Source organism: Pipra filicauda, unplaced genomic scaffold (genome assembly GCF_003945595.2).
Source record: "Pipra filicauda isolate LSUMZ 115617 unplaced genomic scaffold, ASM394559v2 scaffold126_size2276778_pilon, whole genome shotgun sequence".
Lineage (NCBI taxonomy): Eukaryota > Metazoa > Chordata > Aves > Passeriformes > Pipridae > Pipra > Pipra filicauda.
This window is the reverse complement of record NW_024103729.1, coordinates 1,650,700-1,674,740: the sequence shown is the minus strand read 5'-3', so window position 1 is coordinate 1,674,740 and position 24,041 is coordinate 1,650,700. Positions and strand designations below refer to the sequence as shown.

Below are 24,041 nucleotides of genomic sequence, written 5' to 3'. Positions count from 1 at the left end.
GAAAACTACATCTGCTTTGCAAACAAGTGTTGCTGTCGGTTCCACAGAGAAATGCTGTTTGGTTTGGTCAGTCAGGCGATCTGTGAAGTGGGGTTGCAGCACTGAGCTGTTGGATGTGAGCTGCCAGCACAGCCTCTTTGTACCTCTGTGCCTCCCTCTGGTCCTTTTGTTCCCTGCCCAGCTACCCATAAAGTCCTTGGAACAGATGCTGCTGCACTACTGAGCTGCACCATGGCCATGTCTCTTGGCATTACATGTGGGAGTCCCTAATGGAAGAGAATGGTAATCTGCATTCCACTGCTGAAATAAGCAATGGGGACTTCCAGCAGGGACTGTGTATTCCATTAGTTTTCCTGCCCATGGTTGCAAATTATCCAAAGTACTCTGGTCTGGTATTTCTATACAAGGAAAACAAGTACTTAAAGGGATTTTGGATTCTATTCCATCCATGTTGTTCTTATTAGTATTCAGGTTTTCCTAGTTTAAACAGATATTTCATATCTGCTTTTGACAAAAATGTTCTTCAACTTCTCAGTATTATTCTTTACTTGTAAGCTGTTTCTGTTCCTCCACAGAAGATTATAGATTTGATTATAAACTTTCAGAGTAACAAATAACTGCATACAACAGACAGGCCAACAAAGACACTGTAACACTGTCTAACTGCTTCCAGTCTGCTCACTGTTTAGTCTCAAAATAGCTATTTGTTCAACCTTTTGCATATAGGCATGAAATACATTAGACAGATATGCTCCTATTTACGCTACTGGTGCCAGACTGAGCACTGCTGTATTGTCTGTCCTTTCATGGGAGAGATGAAAACATACACTGTTTGCATGTGTACTTTACCACCACTAAATTAATTCCTACCTTCCTCCTCCCTAATTACCTTACAGAACTTATTAGTGACATTTACTAACTAGACAGTCATCAGTGTGAAAAGCATGGTGCTGTTTTACAGTTCTCTAAGTCTTTGAAGAGTAAATCCAGTTCTTGTTCAAATCAATGATTCACTGACTTCCCTGTAAGGCAAATCAGGCAAGGAAGTGTCAGTCAGACTGTGCAGGACCCAAACCATCAAAAGCATGTAAATTATCAAAAAAGAGTTTCTATGTTTAGCCTGCCCCACCTGATAAATAATTAATAACTAGTTGGTGTATGATTTAATCTTAAAATATTTTATTAAGCACAGGTAATAATGCAGAAATCCATGTGATAAAAAACCTTTAGAGAAAAAGCGAAGTTAAAATCAGTTGCTATAAATATTGCACTTAGAATTTTTATTTTACATACACAACTCCTTAAAAAAATTGGACAATTATAAATTAACATCTTCCAAGTAATTGGAATTTGTATGTTTGAGATCAGATGGCTATGCTGCAAATCTTCAGCATTAAGACTCAGGAGGATCTGTTCTCGTCCTGTACCTGTAATGGATTTCACTTTGTGCCAGCTGTGCTTGGGTGGATGGGAGGGAAGGAAGGGTCAGCGTGGTCTTACTGTTGACAGTCAGTTGCATTTTCATGACTTACACTAAGTGAAAATTATTTTTCAAGACAGATGAGAGAATGCAGCTGTAGAGTTCAGTTTTAACACGTTTTGTTTTTCAAGGCATTTAGGATCTTTGAGTTCTTAGCCTTAAAACTCATGACAAAACTGTTGGGAAAGACTTTGCCTCTACCATCTTCTTCTACTTGGCCCATGATGATGTAGTTTAAACCTACAAAGGACAGAATGAGATTACAAGACAGAAATCTGGGATGTCACTTGGTAAGTACAATTCCTTACCTGTGATCTCTGTTCATTTGCATTGGATTTTTTCAATGCCTTCTCATATTTTTCCTTCTACCTAAAGCAAATACTTCCTTACCCATCTTTGCCATGCTTGTTACACCATAAAGTACAGTTAGGCACAAATCAAGTAGATACACTGCTAACTAATATATAACAATCATTAAATATATAGGGGATAGTCATTAAATGTAGACTGTCAAAGAGTCTGAAAGGCATCAGAAGTGCAACATAAATGCTGGATAATTTAGGCACCAACACCCAGAGTGGAATGTGTCTCATTCATTTCAATATTTGCACACTTGCTTAGATTGTATGTTAGTGGCCATAAGAGATAGTGCACTTAAACCTTTGCATTCCGTTTTCCTCCCCAAAGACAGAAACATTTTCTAGATGCATAGAGAGGCAGTCAGGCAAGCAAGGTGGACTCAATGTGTGACAGAACCTGGCTTTGGAGGAATCAAGTGGATTTGCATATTTTTATGGCTCAGAAGGGTTAGGGGTTTGCAAGGCCTTAGGCTGGAAGGATTTGTGTCATAGGGATATAAACAGGGAAGTTTAGATATTAAGTAAAGGCCATTAAATAATTCATAGATATTTAGGATGAGAAACACAAGTGTGTGGTTTGGAGCCAGCAGTCTGTGTAAAAGGAGACAGTTGGTTCCACCCAGGACATTATTATGTCTCCCAGTGTCTAGTTGCCAGATAACTACAGGCAAAAGCTAGTTTCTGATCATGATTTTTCACTTTGTTACTGCCCATCTTGAATTAATATGCTTAAACAACAGTACTATCTGGAACACTACCAGGGGTTTTTTAATGCTTAATAAATTATTTTGAATGTTTCCTGCTATGGTTCCATTTATGTAAAAACAAAATCTATTTGAGCTTCATTTGAGAGAACCAAATCATATTTTACCTTGTATCACATGGCTTTTAAAGAAAAAAAAGGTTTTTCGAACTCCTTTGATCTAAGTAAGCCTGATCCTTTTTAAGTAAAACTGAAAAATGCAGCAGAAACCTGAATTACTGGTTATTTTTAGCTTAAATTGATTATTTTACTGATTATAGAAACAATTGCTGTAATTTTACTAATTTTTGTGGCCATATTTCAAAAAGTAGTTTTCAAAATTGCTGTCTTTATTATAAAGACACAAAGCAGTTATTGTTATGTACTTACCTCTCCTGATGAGAGGACACTGCTTACATACAACAAGAATCTTGGCACTCATACTCTTGCCAGCTTGTTGAATTGCTAAATTCCCCTCCTTATAGACATTAATGATGGCTATTGTTGCATGCAGGCTGCCAGCCCGGGTTATCGTTGTGATTACAGTTCCAGTTATGACTAGGAAAAAAGATGTTTGATACATGTGATACATTTATATTTTAGACATAAATTTTGTGGCATCATAAAACTTAGTAAGTGTATTAGTCCCTAATTAGGAAATAATACTGGCAACAGTTACTAAAAACATTCATATTACCTGTAATAAATAAACCACTACTGTCAAATTTTGGTGGCACCAAATATAAAATTGTAAAATGTGCCAGTCTCTTGCAAGCCCAGTTCTTGGGTTTGATAATTTCAGTTAAACAGTATGACTTTATTCTCCTTTAATGACGAATTTTAAAACATGGAGAAGTTGAACTGAAAGTGTTCTAGGCAGAAGCTGACTTACCAGCTATCTGACACTCCCAAATGAGTAGCAGGGAATAGTTCATGCCCTAGGAACTAGATTTTCATCTGTCTGAGGCCTGGTACTGATATAAATTTGTCAACTTCAGCTAAATGTAGATTACAGATTAGACATCATATCTCCCAAAGACTTCTCAGTATAAAAATAAAGATACTTTCTTTTCCCTGGGATGACCAGATTAACTCTTAAACCATCTTTGTTTATTAGAAGGAAATGGTAACTGGTATTATCTATTTGTTTTCTTCTCAGGTCACCTTTTGTAAATCAGATATTCTATCCTGGCATCAATTAGATCTTAGTAATCAGTAATCAATTAGTAATCAAGTATGTATAGCCAGATTTATTTACAAAACTGCATAATCCACATTTTGGGTTATGTGTTTGTAAATTTGCACATTATCTTTCTTTAATGCAGAGCTTTTAATTAAATAGGAGTGTTCAAGTTCAGTCAAAAAGAGACCTGTGGATGTTGAAATGCTGGGTATTGCAGCTATATTTCTAGAAACAATAAAAGTGAAATGCATGATGAAGGAAATGCTCTTATTTTCTAAATTCACAAAGTCAGCAAATAAACTTAGAATGAATCATAATCTACGAACAGCAGACTTCCTATTCTTACCTTAGGATATGCTTACATTCACAGTAGCATATCAAATATCTTTACTCTCAGTCCTGCCATGGAAAAAACTGAAAAATGTCAAGTATTTGATAACAGGTGAGACAGGAGAATGTGATTTATTACCCTGATGGTAGAGGAAAAAAACAAGTTTTTTATAGTGTCATTTACCATCAGCCACAAGTGAGGTGTGGGTAAGAGGAGACCATTTCTGGTTTGGGATTTTTTTCCTACCTGCTTCTTTTCGTCTTGGACCAGCCTGTACTGGTGGCAAAACAGGCTGGTGGTCAGGGGTGGTAAGGGGTCCCCTGACTCCATCCTGCCTCAGGGAACAGCTCCAGCCCTCCACTGCTGCTCTGGCAGCATCAGGCAAAGCTGCCCTCACACTCCTTAACCAGATTTCCTCAAATCTCATGGGGTTAGCAGTATAAGTCAGAAGAATCTGGTTAAAGTGAAAAAAACAAAGGGGGCGGGGGAAGTTTTCCCATCAAATTGTAAGGGAATTTATAGGGGATTAAAAAAAGTTTCCAGTATTAATAAGGGAAAATACTCTGATACATAACTGAGCAGCCCAGCAGTGACAATGCCATCCTAATGCACAGCAGACACCGCTTTTCCTGAGTGCTTTGTGTCTGTCCATACAGCAGTGCATGTCAGCTTCCATGACTTCTTTTAAAAATACTTTGGAAGTGTATACAGTGAATTGTGGCACAGTCAGCAGGTGCAGCATAATGTATATGGGCTGGTTACGGACACATCAGCTGACAATACAGTACCTGAATCCACACTTCCCTGGGGTTGTCTTTTCAGATTGAGAAAGTGTGTTTGTCTCAGACATCTGTGCAGTGCCTATTTCAAAATATCTCCAAGAATGTATTGAGTGAAACACCAGATCCTAATGTCAGGTACACATAAGGTGGTGTAAAAATATAGCCTATTATATTAATGATAACTCAGAACTACATCTGGTAAAACTCCCTTGAGTCTAAAAACACAGTGCTGAGTGAATAGTTAAAAAGAAACTTTGCTTCCTTACCAAAGTTGCTTGAACAATAATTGCTTTCCAGAGTCCCACTCCTTTTACACTTTTGCTGGCACAGGGCAACTGTAGGTTTTGCAACTTTTTGAAGAGAAGAAGTAAATTGAAATTGAAGTATTTGGTACAAGTGCAAAGCAGTATGTTTAAAAAAAAAAGAGAAGAAAGATGAATAATCCTGATGTGTACATGAACACCACAGGAACAATATTCCTTTTCTCTGCCATCACCTCCAATGATCATCTTTTCAGGTGTCTCAGCTGTGTCTGTTCTAGTGACCTGACAGAATGGGGTGTTACAGAAAACTTACACATGATCACAGTGGGATCTTAAATATGTAACCAAGTGCTGTTGCCACACAGCCCTAGTAGTACACTTGAAATATCATAACATGATATTACAGTAATGCTTCTGAGGGAGGGGGTGGCTTTTATTGGAAATTACTGTACTGTGATGGAAGGGATCAGAGTTCAAATTCTGACTTTTTTTTTTTTTTTCAGAGGTTTTTACATAGCTTCTTGACATGCAGTACTGCATGGTTTTTATTCATGACAATTTGAAACACGTTTGAAGTATGTATTTAACATTAGGGATTGACGTTTCCTTTCTGAAATGGAATGCTTTGTTTATAAACAACATCTTTCTCCTACTTGGGTGGATATTAATGGTCTCTGTACTTTACTCAGCTGACCCTTTCTACATAACATGTTGGGATGCAGTACTTTCAGGCTTTTATGTCCTTTTCAAATTTGTTTGGAATTGGTCAGTGGCATCGTAATTATTGGATGGAGGTGAGACAGATAGATTTAGAAAATGTATTTATAGCATTTATTTCTTCAGGTACTAATATTTTTATGTAAGATGGAGACTGAGGCAATTCTTTAAAGCACCTACTTAAGTTTAATATTTTATTCATGCCTGGAGTTCTGTGCGAGTTTGAACAGAGCTGATTTGCAAGATAATAAGTTAAATCTATTTGAAATGGACACTTCTGAATGCAAATGATTGCTCTGAAATCTAACTAAACCGTAGAGGTTTGGTTTGCTTTGGTTTGTTTTTAAGCTCAGAAATGCCTACATCATGCATAACTGATCAGACAGTGAAAGGACTTCTTGCTTCTGTCTGCCTGACAAGTGCTTCTGAAACATTCCCTCTGTTGTCCTCTCTCAGATGAGTCTGCATGTTTTTATTTTCTAACACTGATGTTGTCATAAAAATTGATTTGGAGTTAATTGGTAAAGCTCACCTCTGTTCCCTTCAGCCATGAGCAGCTCAGAGAGCGAAATGACGGCAAACCCTGAACACAGCACGAGGGAGAACTGACAGCCTGAGTTACTTGAGACCAGGTGTTTGAACTAACAACTGCATTAAAAAGTGCTTTATAGTGAAGAAGAGCTGAATTATTTATTGTCAGAGCAGCAGTCACATCAGAATGATTTACAGGTCATTATAATTTCATTTTTATAATGTTTATTTTCATCTATTTTAAATACCTTTCGTTAGCACTATTTAAACACCACAGCTTCTTGGTTTCCTGCTGTCCTCACTTTTGATGGATGCATTTTAAGTACAAATCAGGTTATGTCTTGCAAAAACATCATAAATAATTTGGTTTTCTGCTATAACTCTCTTGAATCTTTCACATTCAGGTTATAGAAATTCTAAGAATTTATCCCTTCAGTATCTCAGTAATGAGCTAGTTTTGGCAATACCTTCAAAAAAACCCTCCTCTGATCTTTCATATATGCTGTCTAGTCTAAAATATAAAAGGAAACTTATTTTTAGTGTGACATATTTCTTTATAAGTTCCAATCCCAGAATTTTTTAAAATAAAAATAATTCTAGGAGAGTGTCACGTTGACAGGGTGTTGGCAGAATATGAAGAGGGCTCAGGTGGCTTCCATACCAATTTTGCTTGATGTTAATAACTATATGAAGAAAAATACAGTAAGATTTTTACAAATCAACTTCTATAGAAGAAAGAGTTCCTTTAAATAAAACTATTTCTTGAAATAGTTAGAACTTCTTATACAAAAGAAATTTGCTCATCCATTCTTCTAGTTAACTGTCCCAAATTTAGAAGAGACAGGAAGATTCTCTCAGGTGGAATGAGTTACCATTACACTTAACTCTTGCCTGGATGGATTTCCTTTTAAAAATGTTAAGTAGATTCTCCCATGAGTATGTTAAGGGACTCTCTTGAGTCTATTAATTTTAATTAATTCCCTCAATGTTTGAAATACTAACAAACCATAAAACTTTAATTTTTAATATACCTTCTATTACATAGTTCTGTAACCCTCTCCTTGTCCTGGAATAATTAATTTTTCTAAGAAATTATATAAAGTCAGTAAAACTTACTTGAGGTAGCAGGGACTGTTGTGGTCGTAGGTGGAACTGTAGTTGTGGGTAACTTTTTTGGTCTAAATTTATAATGGCCAATAAAACCATCAGCTGTTAAGCTTAAATCAGACAAAAACTGAATGAGCAACTCATTTCTCTCAGACAGAATAGGCCTGAAATAGAAAAACAAAATAAAATATTTCCATTATTTTGAATGTCAAAGCCAAAAAGCATTAATAGCCTTCTTTAAGAAAAAAGAGAGTGCTTCTCTTTAATTACTGGTCTGAATGCAGTGGCTGCCTCCAAACTAATACTGAAAAGTATGTGGTTCTTTGCGGGTGTGTCACACACTGGTGTGTGTGAGGATGAAACTCGTTTTGATGAATCACCTAAAACTCTGATTCCTGAAGGTTATGCCAATACGGGTATCCTTAAATTCTTCTGTGTGAATTCACTGCAGACCTCACTTACATGGAGTGGAAGGGGCCAGACTGACACAGTGGGAAAATACATTGAAGAAGTCCTCAGTATGTAGGGGAAGTAAGTAAATGGGGGTTTTAAAATTTGTTATTGTTTAATGAAAAACACGTTACACATTTGGAAGGACATAGGAAAATTTTTTCAAATTTGGGTTCTGTAACTCTTCAACAAAACCACCAAAAATAAAATGTTTTAGGTTGTTATTTCTGTGGGCTTACTTCTTGTCAGTTATTGGATATTCATGACCAAGGCCTTGAAGAGCTAATGGAGTTACTTTCTTAGGATCTGAAATGTCATGGACAAGTACTGCTCAGTGTATTAACTTTCAATTCACAACTGCACAGTACCTTTTGTGACACTATAACTGCCTCTGGGTGTGGAGGTAGTGCAACAGGACTTCACTCAAAACTAGTGTATGGGAAAATGATATGGAATGCAAGTCTAGCCAAAGCAGCACTTCTCTCATTCTTTTGAGCTTTCCACAGACCTTGTGTCAATATTCATTAATAATTAGTAACACAAATTTTTCAAGCACAACCAGTTTTTGGAAAGAGAAGGAAAAATAAATATAGAGGCAAAAGAATCTTGGTGAGGAGAGAAAAAAATAGGAAGTGATTTTAAGTTGTAGTTTTACTAAAATGACTTGTGTTGTTTCTTCCCAGCAAGTCTAAGTTCATGAGCAGGACTTCTTCAAAACACTTAATCAAGCCTTTGAAGTAAAATGTTGTCATCATCTCCCATTTTTCTGGCAGATTTTCCCAAATCAGTTTACTCTGATGGCCAAGTGACACAAACAATAAGTGCCTGGCTATCTGGAATTCTCTGGATTTCCAGCTGCCAAGGTAGTTGCACAGATCACTCTTTCCTCGCTGCAGCATTGGCACAGGCTGGGGACGTAGGAGGGCACTGATTATCAGCTGCCCAGGAGCTTTGTTCTGCTTCCTGAACACCACGACTACAAGGCCAAATCTGAAAAATCTGACCCAGTCTGTGTATCTTGTCTTTTTAAAAAGTGGTTGAGAGAGAAATAAGTCAGATAAAGTAAGGAGCCAAGGAGCCAGAGAGCTCAGCTGGATCCTTGTACTTCAGTATCTATAATCAAAACTTATATTAAGTGATGTTAATGTTCAGCTACCATTAGTATTGGTACTATACCAATATGAATAGCATTAGGATTAGTACTGCTGTTATTAGACAGTGGTCTAATGAGGCCTGTGGGACAGGAGAGAACATGGGTTGGAGCCAGGGCTAGTCACGGAGAGAGAAAAGAGAAAACCTAGAGAGAGAGAAGATACTAAGCAACTCCTAGAAGTTCAACTGGAGGCAGAAAATGTCGTTTAATTTAAAAAATAATAAAAATCTTTCAGAAGCCTAGTACAAAACTGTAACTACAGTTATGAATAGTGACTGTAGTACTGTGTTATGACACAGTGGTGGTGAAGTTCATAATTCCAGGCAGTTACTCACGCTGGGGGACTGTCTCCGCAGTATTTCCCAATCCTTTTGGCATCATTGATCTCCCCACCATTAAACACTGCTACATAGTCATATCTGCAGTAGTTGTCTCTCTCCACATCAAACTTCTCGAACTTTAACTCTATTACCTACAAGGAAAATGTAAATAACTCATTTATTGGTGCTTCTTTTAGTAAGTGACATCTTCATGTGAAGTACTATTTGATTTTCCTTTCCATAAGGGAAAGTCCTTAATGCACTTCATTGTAAAGTATTTTGATCCACATGACCTCTCCAACAAATAGTTCAACACATGGCTCTACTATTCTGTAAAACATTTTCTTCTCAAATGTATGCAAGTAACTTCTGATAAAGTTATTTTTATGAGTGAATGATAACAGGATAGTAGGTGGTAGGTGTTACGTTGCTTTTAAAATAACTGTACAAGTATAAACCACAGAAAAGGGGTGTAATTTCATCATTCAAGATATGCTAAAGAAAAAGCAAAGGCAAAGTTGGTAGAGCCATTTCACTGACTTCTTTAACAGCAGGGTTTGAATCACTGGTTGCCAATGCTGTGTACATTTGGTGCAGAATTAAAAAAGTTAGCAATTAAAATATTGATAGAAATAAAATTAACAAATAGTAGGACTAAAACCATGAGAAAGAAAGTAGTTAAAAGAATTGTGTCTCCATGTCAGATTTCCATAAATGTTGAGGCTTTACAAGTCATAAATGAGAACTAGTGTAACTCTGGTATTTCCAGTGCTGATGCTATTATCTCCAATGACTTGTATGTATCGAATTTTTTACTTAAGGAAGAAAAACAATGGACAAGGAAACAGAAATTGAATCTACTACTGTGAAATGAAGCCCTGCAGAATGACTCTGTCAGTCATGTGTAGCAAGGAAGGGAAACACAACTTAACTGCTCCATGGAAACAGAGGTAATATATGCATTTAGGTTGCTTCTTTATATGAAGCACAACAGTATTTAAAACATCTTCCCATAAATAGCACAAATGAGGCTTGAATGACAACACTGAATTGTGTTGATTGTAAATATGCAGGATTTCTTTTTAAAGGTCTGTCTCAAACAAAGATGGTATTAAACTTTCTAAGACTGTACAAATAAAAATGAGTAATTTGTACATGGCATACACTTGATTTGATTTAATAACATAGTAAAAATTATCTTGTTCTATATTCATTGTAATGGTAGCCTGTTATCACCTAATGTCTTAGTTTTGCCTGAATATGCTTTTGCACTATTCAGATGTTTAAGGCATAATTTTCCTTCCCATAAAGTTTGAGTAGCCTTGGGGACTTGGTTTCAGAGATGACTAACAGGCTTGTTTCAAAACCCTCGGCATCATGATGAAAAAATGCCCTTTAAATGGAAGTACCCATATGAATAATATTCTGGTGATTAAAAAAGATGGTACAGAAAGAAGCAATGCAACTGGGAATAGAAATGCTAAATTCTTCCACAGCAGGCAAAACAGCATAATATCTAATTCACTATTGTTCATAAGTGCACTTTGCACTAATTACTATTTCATGATAGAATAGAAGCTCTTCATGATCAGGAGAAGCTCCTCCATCTTCTATAATATATAAATTATTGGTTTGTATTTGAAGAAGCAAGAGAACCTTGTTTTATTGCTCACGAGCTTATGAAATGGAAATAGAGACAACAACACCTAAACTTTGGCAAAAGGAAGACTGAGGAGCTTTTTATGTGCACTTGAAGAGAGATGCTTATTCACTACTTCCTCAAAAATTGCTTTTGTCACTGTCAAAATTCTGCCTTATTTGCATACAACCAACCACTGTTGCAGTACATGACTAATATATATTTGGAAACAGGTAGATTTATGGAACAGGATCATCAAAAGACACGGGATATAATGCATATATTTTTACGCTTATATAGCCTTTCTTAAATCTTCTCTATGAGCTTAGGAGAAGTTCTTAGGCTTATCTAGAGACATTTGGAAAGAACCAAAGTAATCTGCAGTTTACAGATAAAGTTTTAAAAATAACTGCCTATCTATAGGATTGTTACATGACCTGTATCTAGCAAACAAGGAATGTGGATTAAAGGGGAGTACAGGAAAGACTAAGCTGAAATACTGCTTCAGTTCAAGGGAGAAACTATCTTGAGAAATGGAAAAGTATGAAAGATCAGAAGAATATATTTATCTGGGGCAGCTTTTTTTATTTTGAGGATTACAGTCATGAGCAGAAGATGAAGAGGAAAGTCATCTTTACATGTAAATGAATTTAAAAAGCTGGCTGTGGCAAGAAAAGCCACCTACCAAACATTCAGTCATTGTAGACCTCCTGCCAAGGTACAAAGCAGATGGCTCAGCAGCAACCAGAAAATGTGGATTGAGATTAGCCCTAAAGCACAGGGAACACACTTGTGTTTGCCATGTGTGGCACACGAGCCCTCTCTGCTGTCACATCTTTTCACATCTTAATGAAGTGGTAACATATACTCTCATGGCATCTGGCTAATCAAGCATGTTATAAGATGGAGCCTTCAACATAAGAAATAAAACAAACTTTATGAAATGTACATTGAAAATCTCTGTCCAGGACACAGCCAAATGTATTCCCTGTGGTGTAAGCAGAGTAACACAATTTCTCCTTTTAGTAAATTCAATCAGCTCCGCCTGGGAACCTCAATAACAAACTGCAGCAATGCCAGAAATGCTCAAACATTGTTAGACTTAAACGTAGCATTGGTCATCATCATGTTTGGTGCTGAGATGATCACCTGCCCTAACTTAATTTGCATAAAGCCTTGTGAATTAACAAAATTATCTTTAAAAAAACCCTAGTGTAAAAGCGTCACCAGTCACAGATGCTTTAATAGTCTTGATTTAGGGGAGTGTATCAGTGCAGGGCAGAGGATGTTCAGTGCTGAGGGAGCACAGGAGTTACTGGAGTGAGACAGGTGAGGATCTCTGGAGCGTGGCTGTGCCTGTACTCGCTGCACGGACCCGCCCTGAGGCTGCAGCCAGATGCCATTTCATGGCTCGGGGCAGCGCAGGCAGCGTGTCCCTGAGCCGGCTGCTGCTGGGATGGGAGTCCTTGCAGGCCATGGAAGCTGAGCCTTACCTGGTTCTTGGGGGCGACGATGTGCCAGGAGCAGGTCACTCCCGCTGGGTAGTCTCGCTCCGGCCAGTTGGGCGTTTGGAAGGACCCCGACGGCTTCTCCAGTCGTCCCCCACAGTACTGGTCCCCTGCAACACACACACCGAGCTGAGCAGAGCCCAACAGGGGAGCCACAGCCTGGGTAACGCCCTTGTGGGCTCAGGGGAGATGGGTGGTTCTGGCTGCTTCTGCCATGGCCCCACCACAGGACATGGCTGAGCCCTTCAGCTCAGCTGGTGGCACCTCTGGGAAAACATACTTAAATTAGGGGCACCAAAAAAAGAGTACCCAGTACCACAGAACCAGCATTCCTGCAAACACTGGGGCTGGAGGAAGAGAAACCTCAGGTACTGGAGCAGCCATCCCTGCAGCCCATGGGGCAGCTGTGCTGGGGCTGACAGGCCTTCCCAAAGGAACTGCAGCCTGTGGAGTGTTCATGATGGAGGGGAGTCTTTTTCTTCCATATCTCCTCCCCCCAGTCCCAAATTACAAAGCTACCTCAGATACGTAATTCTTATTTACAATATTGTTATGAACCTCCTTTATTAAATTAACTACATCAGCTCACAGTTGTTTAATGTATCTTTCAAGAAGTTATCAATACAGAGCTTCAACTGGAAGACCTGATCAATTACTCATCACCTGCACTGAGTCTGCCCAACAACCTGTCTAGTCTGGTATCCTGCACTAGCAGAAACCTTGAAAAAGAGTCACTCAGCAGGGCAGTACCACCTCCCTGTGACCTCCTAGCCTCTCACAGGTCATACTCTTCCCAAGTATGAGGTAATGCCTTTATGTGTAATAATATCTGACAAATCTTTCTTTGATATGTTTTTCTAAGTGTTTTTAAACCAGTGTAGAAAGGGACAATCCACAATGTTCCCTGGCACAGCACTCCACCACTTCAAAGCTCACTGAGAAAAATCACCTTCTCCTCCCCTCTGTAGCCACTTGCTCATCTGGTTTTAATATTGGAAGAGACAGGGACTGTGGTCCCCATTCACTATCTCTGTACCATTTATGACTTTAGAGCCCTCTCCTACACTCCCTTCTTTTTTCTTTCTATTTTCCAGCATGAAGTTCATGCTGTACAGTTGATCTTTGTGTAGATGAGGTTCTTTAACTCTATCATACTTGTTGTCTCTTATTGCTTCTGATAGTTCTACTATATTCTCTTCTGAGATGGGAACATCAGAATGGCACACATTATTCAAGACATAGATGCATTACGGATTTATAGTGGCATAATTTTCTGTTATTGTTTGGTCTTCATTCTCTTTTCTAAAAATTTCTAAGTTTCTGTTGCTTTTTTTTTTTGATACCTATTAAGCCCTGGATTGATGCTCAAGTATTGTTTTCATAAATTACCTATTTTAAACCTAACATCTCATTCCTAAGAAGCAACAGTCAATACAGAACCTGCTGTACTGTACACACAGTTAGGATGTTTTCCCCTTATTTGCAACATTTATCTATATTGAATTTCATCTGCCATTTTATCACAGAATCACAGAATATGCTGAATTGGAAGGCACCCACAAGGATCATCAAGTCCAGCTCTTAACCCTGCACAGGACCATCCACAAGAGTCACACCATGTGCCTGAGAGTATCATCCAAACACTCCTTGAGCTCTGTCAGCCTTGGTGCTGTGACCACTGCCTTGGGGAGCCTGTTCAGTGCCCAACCACCCTCTGGATGAAGAACTTCTTTCTAATATCCAACCTAAACCTCTCCTGACACATTCCCTCGGGTCCTGTCACTGGTCACCACAGAGAAGAGATCAGTGTCTGCCCTTCATCTTCCCCTCACAAGGATGTTGTAACTGCAGTGAGGTCTCCCCTCAGTTATTGATGAGCTATTACCATTTTACTACTAGGCTCAGTTCTTCCACTACTCCTACAGTAGTCAGTCCTTCTCTTTACTACTTTGATTAACTAAGATAGGTAAACAGCTATACTTTGCTATTTGCTAAGCAAGATAATGCATGAATATGTTGAACAGCACAATCCCTAATATCTCTGCCATCACATCTTGTTAAGCATTAATGTGGCTCTCCATAGAGCTGCACAGTTATACAGCATGTATATAATAGTTAATTACCTCTTTCATGTGGGTCTGCTGCAGAAAACTTCGCAATGAATCCACTTCCAGCAGTATTGGCATCTGAAGTCATCTGCACCAACATTTTATTGCTGTTGGATACGAGGGCCCCTGGTTTGACAGTGCCACAGAACCTGCCGATGCGCTGTCCGTTGGCATGGCCGTTGTATATATCCACAAAATCATAGCGGCACAGGCTGTCGCTTTCCAGGTCTAAATATCGAAAAGAAAGAACCACCACTTTTCCCTCTGGGACCTGCAGAGAGACACAGAGAGAGAGAGAAAGAGAGAGGGAGGGAGAGGTGCATCTTGAGATGAGACTGACACCACATATCTATCAGATCCCACTGTTTGCCTGAGTGTTTTCATACCCTTCACTTCTTGCCAGGAAGCTCTTTTTGTCAATTTTACTCCAGGCAAAGCAGGTTTTAGAGTAATTTGGACCAATCATAAATATAAAGCTCTAGCCATCTCTTGCCATCATCTTATTTCTGATCTGCAGTATCCTCTAGTCAGGCTCATGCAGTTAATTACAAACCATCACTGCCCAGTTCAGCTTGGCGTGTTTCTCTTATTTTCTGCTGAAGTACGGAATCAGCCCTGCAGCTCCCTGTCACCAAGCAAGGTGAGGATGAGATTAACATGAAAAAAAAATGGAACAAGCAATTTACCATTTTGAAATGACCTCTCTTTCTGATCGTGTTATCAAGTTTCACAGTTTGAAGGATATTTTTTTAATTTATTGACACACACATTTGTAAATATAATTAGAAACTTTATGGCTAACACTGTACAACCCTAATATTTAGTTATTGGAGTGGCTGCAGTGAAAAAATTATATTTGGAAAGGCTATGTAAAACTATAAACAGAGAATTCAAAAGAACAAGAGAGTTTTGTTTTCTGGAACATCTGAAGAAACATAAGGCAGGGCAAATCTTCTTACATGTCTGCATCTGTGGACATTGCAAAAGAGGCAAGAGCACTCAGAAGGATGTAAATTAAGACAGTACAATAGTTTACAAGGAGGAGAACATTTCCAGGGATAGAGTTGCAAGCTTTTCAGAGAAAAAGCAGCATACTAAGAAGTGAAAATTATTCTAACAAAGCACTTAATGCTGTGTAACAGGACAGGAAAAAAGGGAACAGTATTTTACAGTATAGAGGGACCTTAGACAGGCAAGTGTAATTATCTGCATTCAATCCATAGCCTGGTAGAGTGGTTAGCTATTAAAATAATTGCAGCTGTTCTGCTTTACTGAGACACTACTATAATTTTCTGCTTTAAACACACTTAATATATCTGCAGTAAGTTCATATTTAAGCCATGTTATTTAAGAGTTCATGAATTTTTTTCATTCCTTAACAGTGACTCATTTTAAAACACCACTTCGAGATAAACTACAACTAAATTGTTCTTATGTGAAGTTGTCAAACAGCGTTTTAATATCGTGAGTCTCAACAGTTAAAAATTACTTGTCAGGTCAGGTGTAGATGGAATTGCTGTAGATGGAAGTGACCACTTAACCCACAGCAGATAGTGATACAGGCAGCAGTTCTAGATGTAGTGAAAAATGTACTGTAGATATGTTAAGGTGACTCATTCATGCAGCTGCTTTTACATCCAGTGCTGATACTGATCCTGCAGCAGGACAGACTTTTGCTTGAGCTGTTCTCAGCTGCCTGGGGCCCACTTGCACACTTGCTGACCAGCCCCACTGCAGTTCCTGTGGCTGGTTTCAGAGTGTTTTCCTTTAAGCTCAAAGTTCTCTCAAAAATTCAGTTCCCCTGTGCTGACATACATCACTATTACTACATCAAAACCACAGAACTCCCCTCGTCTTGAATCTACTCCTTGAATCATTGCTCTCATAACCAAACCTCTTATCATTGCATTCACTTGTCTTCTGGTCTGAATCACTAAGGAGCATTAAGGCATGGTCAGTTTAACAGAAAACGAGCTACAGTGAATTTGGTATTCCTGTCGGAAGACCTGAATATTATTTATGGTTATACTATGAACTATGTGTGACTGTACAAATCAGTTCAGAAATGCTGACTGTAAAGTTAGTCAGATTTAGGTAGTTCAGTTACAGCAGCCTTTTTTCCAGCAGTTTGTATGTAAAATAACATATGCTCTTTTGGAGTGGAACACTCATTATTCATAAGGTCGTACAGGATGCAAAAGAGGTGACCTTTAAAGGTTATCATGTTCTAAACCAGATTGAGCTGTTATGCCTACAGTTGAGATTGTCCAACATTTTCCATTACAGTGTCTTGAGCTTTGGCTACAAGTTACCCATCTTTAAGAGATTTCCCCTTTTCCTTCCTGTTTCTGGAGGTTGAGCAGAAGTTGCTCTGGCATATTAGATTAAACAGTTTTATCAATGCTAAAGAGATTTTCCCCTACTTTCTCAGCTTGAATTGCTTCTTTGAATATACCTGCTCCCTCCCAGTGTTTGAAGAAGGAAGTGGAAATGTGAGAGGTGGCTGGTTCTGGGGTAAGAAAAGGTCTTTTTGCTGTCCTTGTAGAAACGCACTCAGATTTAGCCAAGAGGTTCCCCCTCAGTAATGCTGATGGTGCTCACTGACAGCTTTGTTCCAGCACTGACCCAGTGCTCCTCAGCTCTCAGCAGCCTTGAGGCACTCAGTCCTACCCCTGGGTATTCCACCTCCTCATGCTGCCCCAAGTGGGACAGAGGGAACCAGGACATGGGATTGACCCTGCCCAGGAGGGAGAGGGGGCTGGCAAAGCTGCCAACTCCAAACTGCCAGCCAGCTGTTCACTCAAGCCTTAGGTTTTCTGTTTCGTGGTACAAGTAATTCTGTGCAGGGTTGTGTGCTTCCTTCTCCTCCCTCCACTACTGGCTATGCTTTACTATACAACATATACTATCTAATTATATTTCATTACAGTTTTTAATCTCTGTAGCTTCTGTTAGTTCAGTCTATTTGAACTTGGTCAAGACTGTTTCCCACAGATGTACTGACTTTCTAAGTTTTGTTTCATGGCAGTTTGTAAAAAAAAGTGTAGGAAAAACTCAGCCACATGATCATGAATGTTTAACAAGGAGCCTACTCCAGGTTTTAAGTGTTAGAATAATCCTTGTCATGTTTAACTGAATTTGGGGAGGTAAGTAATTTAGAGAAATGGGTGGGGCCCTTAATCACAGTCACTGCTTACAGCCATTACTTTATAAAATAATGTACCTGCTTATTAAAATAATATTTGTCATTCACAAAAATAACAAATTTGTTCCAGTATGGTAAATCAGTTAAAATTCTGTGGTCTGACTGGATGACAATCAGGAGTGCAGAGGATGGTGGTTCCATGTTCTGGCAGCAGCCACTCCAGTCTGCAGCTACTCCCGAGAAATCTCACTCTAAACACAGGCGTCTTTGCAAAACAGTACTTTTCTTTCATTTCTACCATTTGCTTTTTTAGATGTTGAAAAGTAATGTGCTAAAATCTGCCAGTGTTTATCCTAGGACATTTAAAATATTGTTCCATGAGAAACACAGGGGAGAAAGCAAAGGCCAGCGTGACTCAGTACTGTTTACTTTGAGCCATGTCCGAGCCTGATGCAGTAAGATGATGGGATACCTCAGAGGAAGAACTGGAAGGAATTCCAGCTCTTAAAAGAAAGGGGGGGAAAAAAGAGGGAGAAGTCAAAGGAAGAATGATGTGATGCTTCCTCTGCAGGGTGTGCCTTATTTTTGTTTTATCCATCCAGTTGGTATCTTTGAACAACAGAGGCACTTTAGCTTCTGCCTCTCCTTGTCACAAAGAGGGTGACTGACACATACTCACTCTCTGCTTCCCTTCTTAGTTTAACTCTATAAACTTCTTTAGCATCAAAAATTACGATGTTAAACTCATGTGAAGGATGCCTTACTCCTATTGAAAGCTAAGTGACTTTTAGAGGGAGTTTTTCTAGAGCATAATTCCCTAAAATCACCTGTGTAGATTACTAACTTCTTCAAAAGGGCATGATTATTTCATATATACAACCCCCCTCAAACTGAGGTCGCTAGAGTGTCTTTGGTTATCATTCATTGCAGGTATTTCATATAATGTTAATCGAAGTTTAATTACATTTGAAGTAGTGAAGCTGTTTTTCTGAACACAAAGCCCTCTTCATCAAAATTACTTGGTTTAGATTATTTACTTTAAAAATAATCCTTTGGTGGGGAAAAACTCTTAAATGCCAACTTTTGTAAATATATTTTGCCTAATTTTTAAACCTGTGCTGTATATGGGTTTAATATATTTTGATACATGTTCAATACCAAATGTTTTACCATAGCAGTCCTAGGTAGAGTTGAAAAATACATCAGCTATCTGCACACCAAAGGTATTATTTCTCCCCACTGAGAATGAATGTGGAAATTTTTTGGAGTTACATCCTGGGGGGAACCACAATTCCTGCCTAGGGGCTTATACTCTAGCTGCAATTTTAAAAAAATTGTATTAACTTATTCTTCCTGACAGACACTAGATTCTGTTCATCTCTTTCTTTTGGCAATACAATCATGTGTAAAGATCTGTTCTCCACTGGGAGGGCAGTTTTACAATTATATGGGCAAATGAATGCTTAAAACATAGAAAAAATTATTTAAAATATTTCGCTCCCTCAGGGCAGATTCCCAACTTCCCTGATAAGTAAATTTTTCAAACCTTGCTTATTGTCAGCAAACCTGCTGGAACACAGCTCCTGAACCTATAAAAACATAACCTTACATAACTCTGACAGTTTTCAGTATTATTGTTGCACATGAAGTTGTTGGAGTTTTATGGGAACTAAGCAGTCTGCCAGAAAAACACAGGAGAGCGGTCCAGATTTTTGGACTATGTGACACATTTATGTGAAGTGATGGCCAAGAAGGATTACAGTGTATTAAAAGTAAATGTATATGACATATTTGAGATAAAGCTATATACATTACTATAAGAAAGGAAATAGCTGTACAAATGACTTCTTAGCAAAGCCAGCTAAAAGCTGCTGGGTAGTCTGCCAAGGTTGTAATATAACCACAAGCATGTGCTGAACACTTCTTAGAGCTCTTAGAATAGAGAAGCTGTTTTCTTTAGCCAGCTGAAAAAGTCCCAGTCTCTTGAAATAACAGAACCATAATTGAGCTAGAGAGACTCTTCTAGCTTTAGCAAACCAGTTGGAAAGATTTCAGCTGATACCTGAATGCTACATTGCTTTATCTATATTACTCATAACATTTTCTACACCTATTTTCTTCTAAAGAATGAATTAGCTGTCATTCTGCCTCTGTGCATTTCTTCTGCAGCTGATGAGATCCTGTAGTTGAGAAAACAACAGCTTAATGCTTCTTGTGACCCAGATGCAAAGTGAATCAACGTCTCTTTCAGCCTTGCAGACTTGTCAGATCCTGCATTTCAGGAGGGTGTTCACAGCCCTTGGCTAAAACGGACAGGCAAAAAGTCTCAGTCACTTTCTGAGACGATGCTAAATGTGGAAGCCTAACAGTAACTAGAGAGTATTTCTTCATGGCAGTATAACTGGCTCTCTTACTTGGGTGCTATTGCAAGCTATTCTGAGCCTCAGCAGTATTTGCTGAAAGGATTTTGTTGTTTAAATTCAGGCTAAGCAGACCCTCGACTGTAACACTTTCCCTCAGTTTGATAAACCATCCTCTTTTTAAAGAGGGTACAGGCTTAATCTTGCAAGTTTTGTAGTCCTTGCTTTCCCTACATCCTTCCTGTACACTAGAAGACAGGGTGTTCTACACAGTTGATGGGGGAAGAAATCAGCCTTGGCTTAGTGCACGATATTGTCTAACAGGGGTTAAATGAGGTGAAGGCACAAGCAAGCCTGGACTACTACAGGTGTGCAGCCCTTCTCTGGCTTTGGACGAGTTACAGAGGAAATGTAAGCAAGTCAAAGAGTGGGAGTAAATGGCAGCACAGCAGAAAACTGGGATCAGGATGATCATGAAATGCCAGATGCCCCAAGAAAGCTCAAGTGCAGACATAGCTCTGCTACAGCTTTGTAGTAATGCTCCTCACCATGCCCAGGCTAACCTGGATGCTGGCACCTTGTTTACAACAGCCACATGAAGTCTGCAACAAAGCCACTCTGCATGGACTTTTTAAGTACAATCATTTGTTCTCTTCTCCCTCTACCCCCGGAATATAAAGGGCAGATCCATGGTGTGCTTCAGTAATTGCTTCTTCAGTGCTGCCTCCATTTGTAATCTAAGTTTTTGAATGGTAAAATCTTTATGCTGTTATGAACAAAATTATTATTTCCCTCCAGAATCAGTTTTGGACTTTTGAAGGTCTAATATCGAGTCATATGGGTAAACTAACTTTGGACATTTTTTCCCTTTCATTTAAGGCACGTGTGTATGATTCAAAATGCAATTTGCATCTGCTCTTCAGACTGTAAGGTGGGCCACGCTAATTGCTGTCACCTCAGCCCCTCCACAGCAGGAAGCAGGTTTATGAGCATACCCTGTGTTTCACATCATACTCTTCTGGATGAAGTCAGTCACAGATCAAAGGTAACCTCTAACTTGGCCCCAGTAATGCAACAGAAAGGTGCAGAAATCAACTATGCAACTTCACTGGGATCCTTCAGATAAAATGATTCAATTTACATCACTCATTTGGCACGAGAGTCATTTTAAACCGAACACTGTAAACAGATCAATGTCTCCTGCTTTGCGTCAGCATCTCTATAGTAGCAGGAAACAATTATCCTGTGACATCCTATTCTCCTGCCAACACCTAGGCTGTGATGCAGTCTTTGAAGTGAAGTTGTCTTTAGTGAGCCTGTCAGCACACAGACTTTTTTTTTTATGCTTTCTTATGTTTTTCTATAGGCCTGAATATCATAAGAGGTCTTAGTGAACTGGGCCTGAAAAACAGAGAGGAAATTTTGTGGGCAGTTTCAGATGGTTTAATTTGTGCAGATGTGAGGAAAAGTAATCTTTCACTTACATCCCTTCTCTGAGTCTGTGGATAAGGACATCAAGCACTGAATGTTTAGTCCTAGTTGTTTCATGGTATCTGTTGTCCATGAATATGATGTCTCTGCCCTGCAGTCTCATTTCAGCATCAAGTATCCATCATACCACATGCTTTCATTTCACATGGTCATTTATAAACGTAACAGCACTTCCCTATTACTGTCAGGTTGCTGGATGACAGACTCCAGATGTCCTGCTGGCAGAACATTGCTAATAGCACACTATGAGCAAACCTGCCTGAATTTTTTGGATTTGACAGAAACTTTTTCTATGTCTTCTTGTCAAGAAAACTTTTCTTTTCATTACCTCCACCCCAAACCTCTACTTCGATAGAACTCACTATTGCTTTCCGCAGTGACAGGAAGGGGAGATGTTGGCTTGCAAGTGTGTTAATTTAAAACAATTAGAGGTGTATCTATGGAAGTCAATGAAAATTTGCTTCTGACATGAGGCAAGGCCCGTTCTATTTCAGCCACTAGTATCGTGTTACATCAACCCTAAAAAGCTCTAGATAGTTGAGCTGCTCTCATTACTGCACATATGTTACCCCATATAAAACACTGGCATTAACAACAAATAGCTCTTCATTGTCTTCAGCTCTGATTTTGTGATATTAAAAATTCTTACTGTGATTTTCCAAGTACATTTGCTGTTTGGAGGGTAGACTCCAGGAAATCCTTCACTCCCAATAAACCCTGACTCTCCAGATACAACTCCTCCACATGTAAATGTAGGCCTGAGAACAATAGGAAAAATAGTCTTAATTTTTAAATGTATTTCATTTATTTTTTTGTATAATAGTCAAGAGGCACGAACGATCTCAAAAACATTTAAGTACTTAAAAATATTGCTAACATTAAACATATATTTCATTATTTACATAATTTGACTGTTGACACAGAATGTGCAACTTAACGCTCAAACTTAAGTGTAGGAAAAATTAACTCCTTGGGCCTTAATTCTGGGTTTGCACAGACTGTTATCCTTCCCTCCTTCTTTACTTCATAAGAGCAAGGTGTGATACATCATTGCAAATTGCTGTTATAATGAAAAAATAGTTATTAAAAAGTCATTAGTAACGACTTTTTATAATAATACATATAACAGTAGTTGAAGTAGCACAGTAATAAAAATAACTTTTCATTCCTTCCTATGCTTGGAATTTCGATGTTTTAATCAAGTAATTCTCCGGTAGTTTTCTGTACCCCAGTAGCACAATCCACCCCGTGCACGATCCCCGCGGCCCGTCTGTGCTCAGGACACAGCTCAGGTGAGCTCAGGTGCCGGCTCCGGCCACGCTGCACGGACACACGAGGAGCCCGGGAAAACCTCCGTGTGGAACCACAGCGTTCCTGCTGAGGACACGAGGGTGAGCGAGTGCCCTGCCGAGCTTTAGATACGGGGGTGCCATACCGTGTTATGCCGCTGTGTTATACACGCTACACACACCCTGCACGGGGCTGCGCTCGCAGCGGCCCCCGGTCCACGGGAAAAGCCACGGGCAGGGAAACACCCCAAGGACGCACGGCGGGCGCTGCTCCTGCGAGGGACGGAGGGAGAAAGGGAGGGATGGCAGGGGCGCGGTACCTGTGCGGGGAGGAGGGGACGGCGGGGGCGCGGTACCTGTGCGGGGGGGCTGCGGGACGCGCCGTCGCCAGCAGCAGTACCGGCAGCAGCAGGAGCAGGAGCGGCGGCAGCGGCGGCCGCGGGGCCGCGGGCGGCATCTCGGGGCGGCGGCGGCGACTGGGGCAGGGCTGCGGCCGCTGAGCCGCTGCTCCGATCGCCGCGGGCTCCTCGTGTGAGTGCGGGGCCGGGGGAGGAGGCAAAGGCTCCCGCGGCCCCCCGCCCCCGGGGCAGGGCAGGGGCGCGGGCAGGGCCGCCCTCTCTCCCCTGCCCCGGGTGTGCCCGGCCCCGCCCCGGTGCCTCCCGGGGCCGGCAGGGCCGCGGGCTCGGCCCCGGGGGCTCCCCCGGCCCCGCGGACTTTGCGCAGGGACCCCCGGCCCGCCCCGAGCCCGCAGCCCCCGCGACACCCGCTCTGTCCTCAGGTGGCACAGGGCGGGGGCTCGTCCCGGCCGTGAATGAACTCAGTGTTGCCGTTTGTGCAGTCGTGCACGGCTTCGCCAGCGCTTGAAAAATAGTAATGCTGCTTTGAAATTTCTTCTTTATTTAAATTCTAAAGTAAACTTGAAATGCTTCGTTTTGTTTACCAATGGGTGATCTTGACCCATTTAGTAGCCTTTTCGCTCTGGCTGTGAAAGATACTCTTTAAAGGGCTGTGGCAGAGCACACAGTAATGAACTCAATACTCGGGTGTTTGTAGGGTTTGGGCCAAAGTTGTTTGACTGAGAAA

General features: G+C 40.0%; 1 protein-coding gene and 1 long non-coding RNA gene across 2 annotated transcripts in view; one reads left to right on the top strand and one right to left on the bottom strand.

Moving 5' to 3' along the window:
* Window positions 1–1,167: 1,167 nt before the first annotated feature.
* On the bottom strand, window positions 1,168–23,514 carry PCOLCE2 (procollagen C-endopeptidase enhancer 2). The gene is made up of 9 exons (XM_027739706.2): window positions 23,315–23,514; window positions 22,319–22,427; window positions 14,689–14,944; window positions 12,551–12,675; window positions 9,434–9,570; window positions 7,505–7,659; window positions 5,144–5,227; window positions 2,972–3,139; window positions 1,168–1,720 (listed from the first exon to the last, which is right to left on the bottom strand). Exons 1-9 carry the CDS (start codon window positions 23,413–23,415, stop codon window positions 1,590–1,592), a joined length of 1,266 nt encoding a protein of 421 aa, XP_027595507.2. The 5' UTR covers window positions 23,416–23,514; the 3' UTR covers window positions 1,168–1,589.
* LOC113997681 overlaps window positions 21,076–24,041 on the top strand; it is a 19,428-nt gene continuing 16,462 nt past the window's right edge. Inside the window, exons 1-2 of the long non-coding RNA XR_003544181.2 lie at window positions 21,076–21,223; window positions 22,887–23,060. This is a non-coding gene — a long non-coding RNA (uncharacterized LOC113997681). The remainder of the gene's footprint in view (window positions 21,224–22,886; window positions 23,061–24,041) is intronic.

Excerpts from the sequence above, each read along its gene's own strand:
- PCOLCE2 (XM_027739706.2), bottom strand. The coding sequence starts at position 23,415 with ATGCCGCCCGCGGCCCCGCGGCCGCCGCTGCCGCCGCTCCTGCTCCTG. Across the intron at positions 12,676-14,688 it reads AGCAGACCCACATGAAAGAG|GGGACCAGTACTGTGGGGGA; the intron begins GTAATTAACTAT and ends TGTGTGTTGCAG. Across the intron at positions 7,660-9,433 it reads TGCGGAGACAGTCCCCCAGC|GCCTATTCTGTCTGAGAGAA; the intron begins GTGAGTAACTGC and ends TTTCTATTTCAG.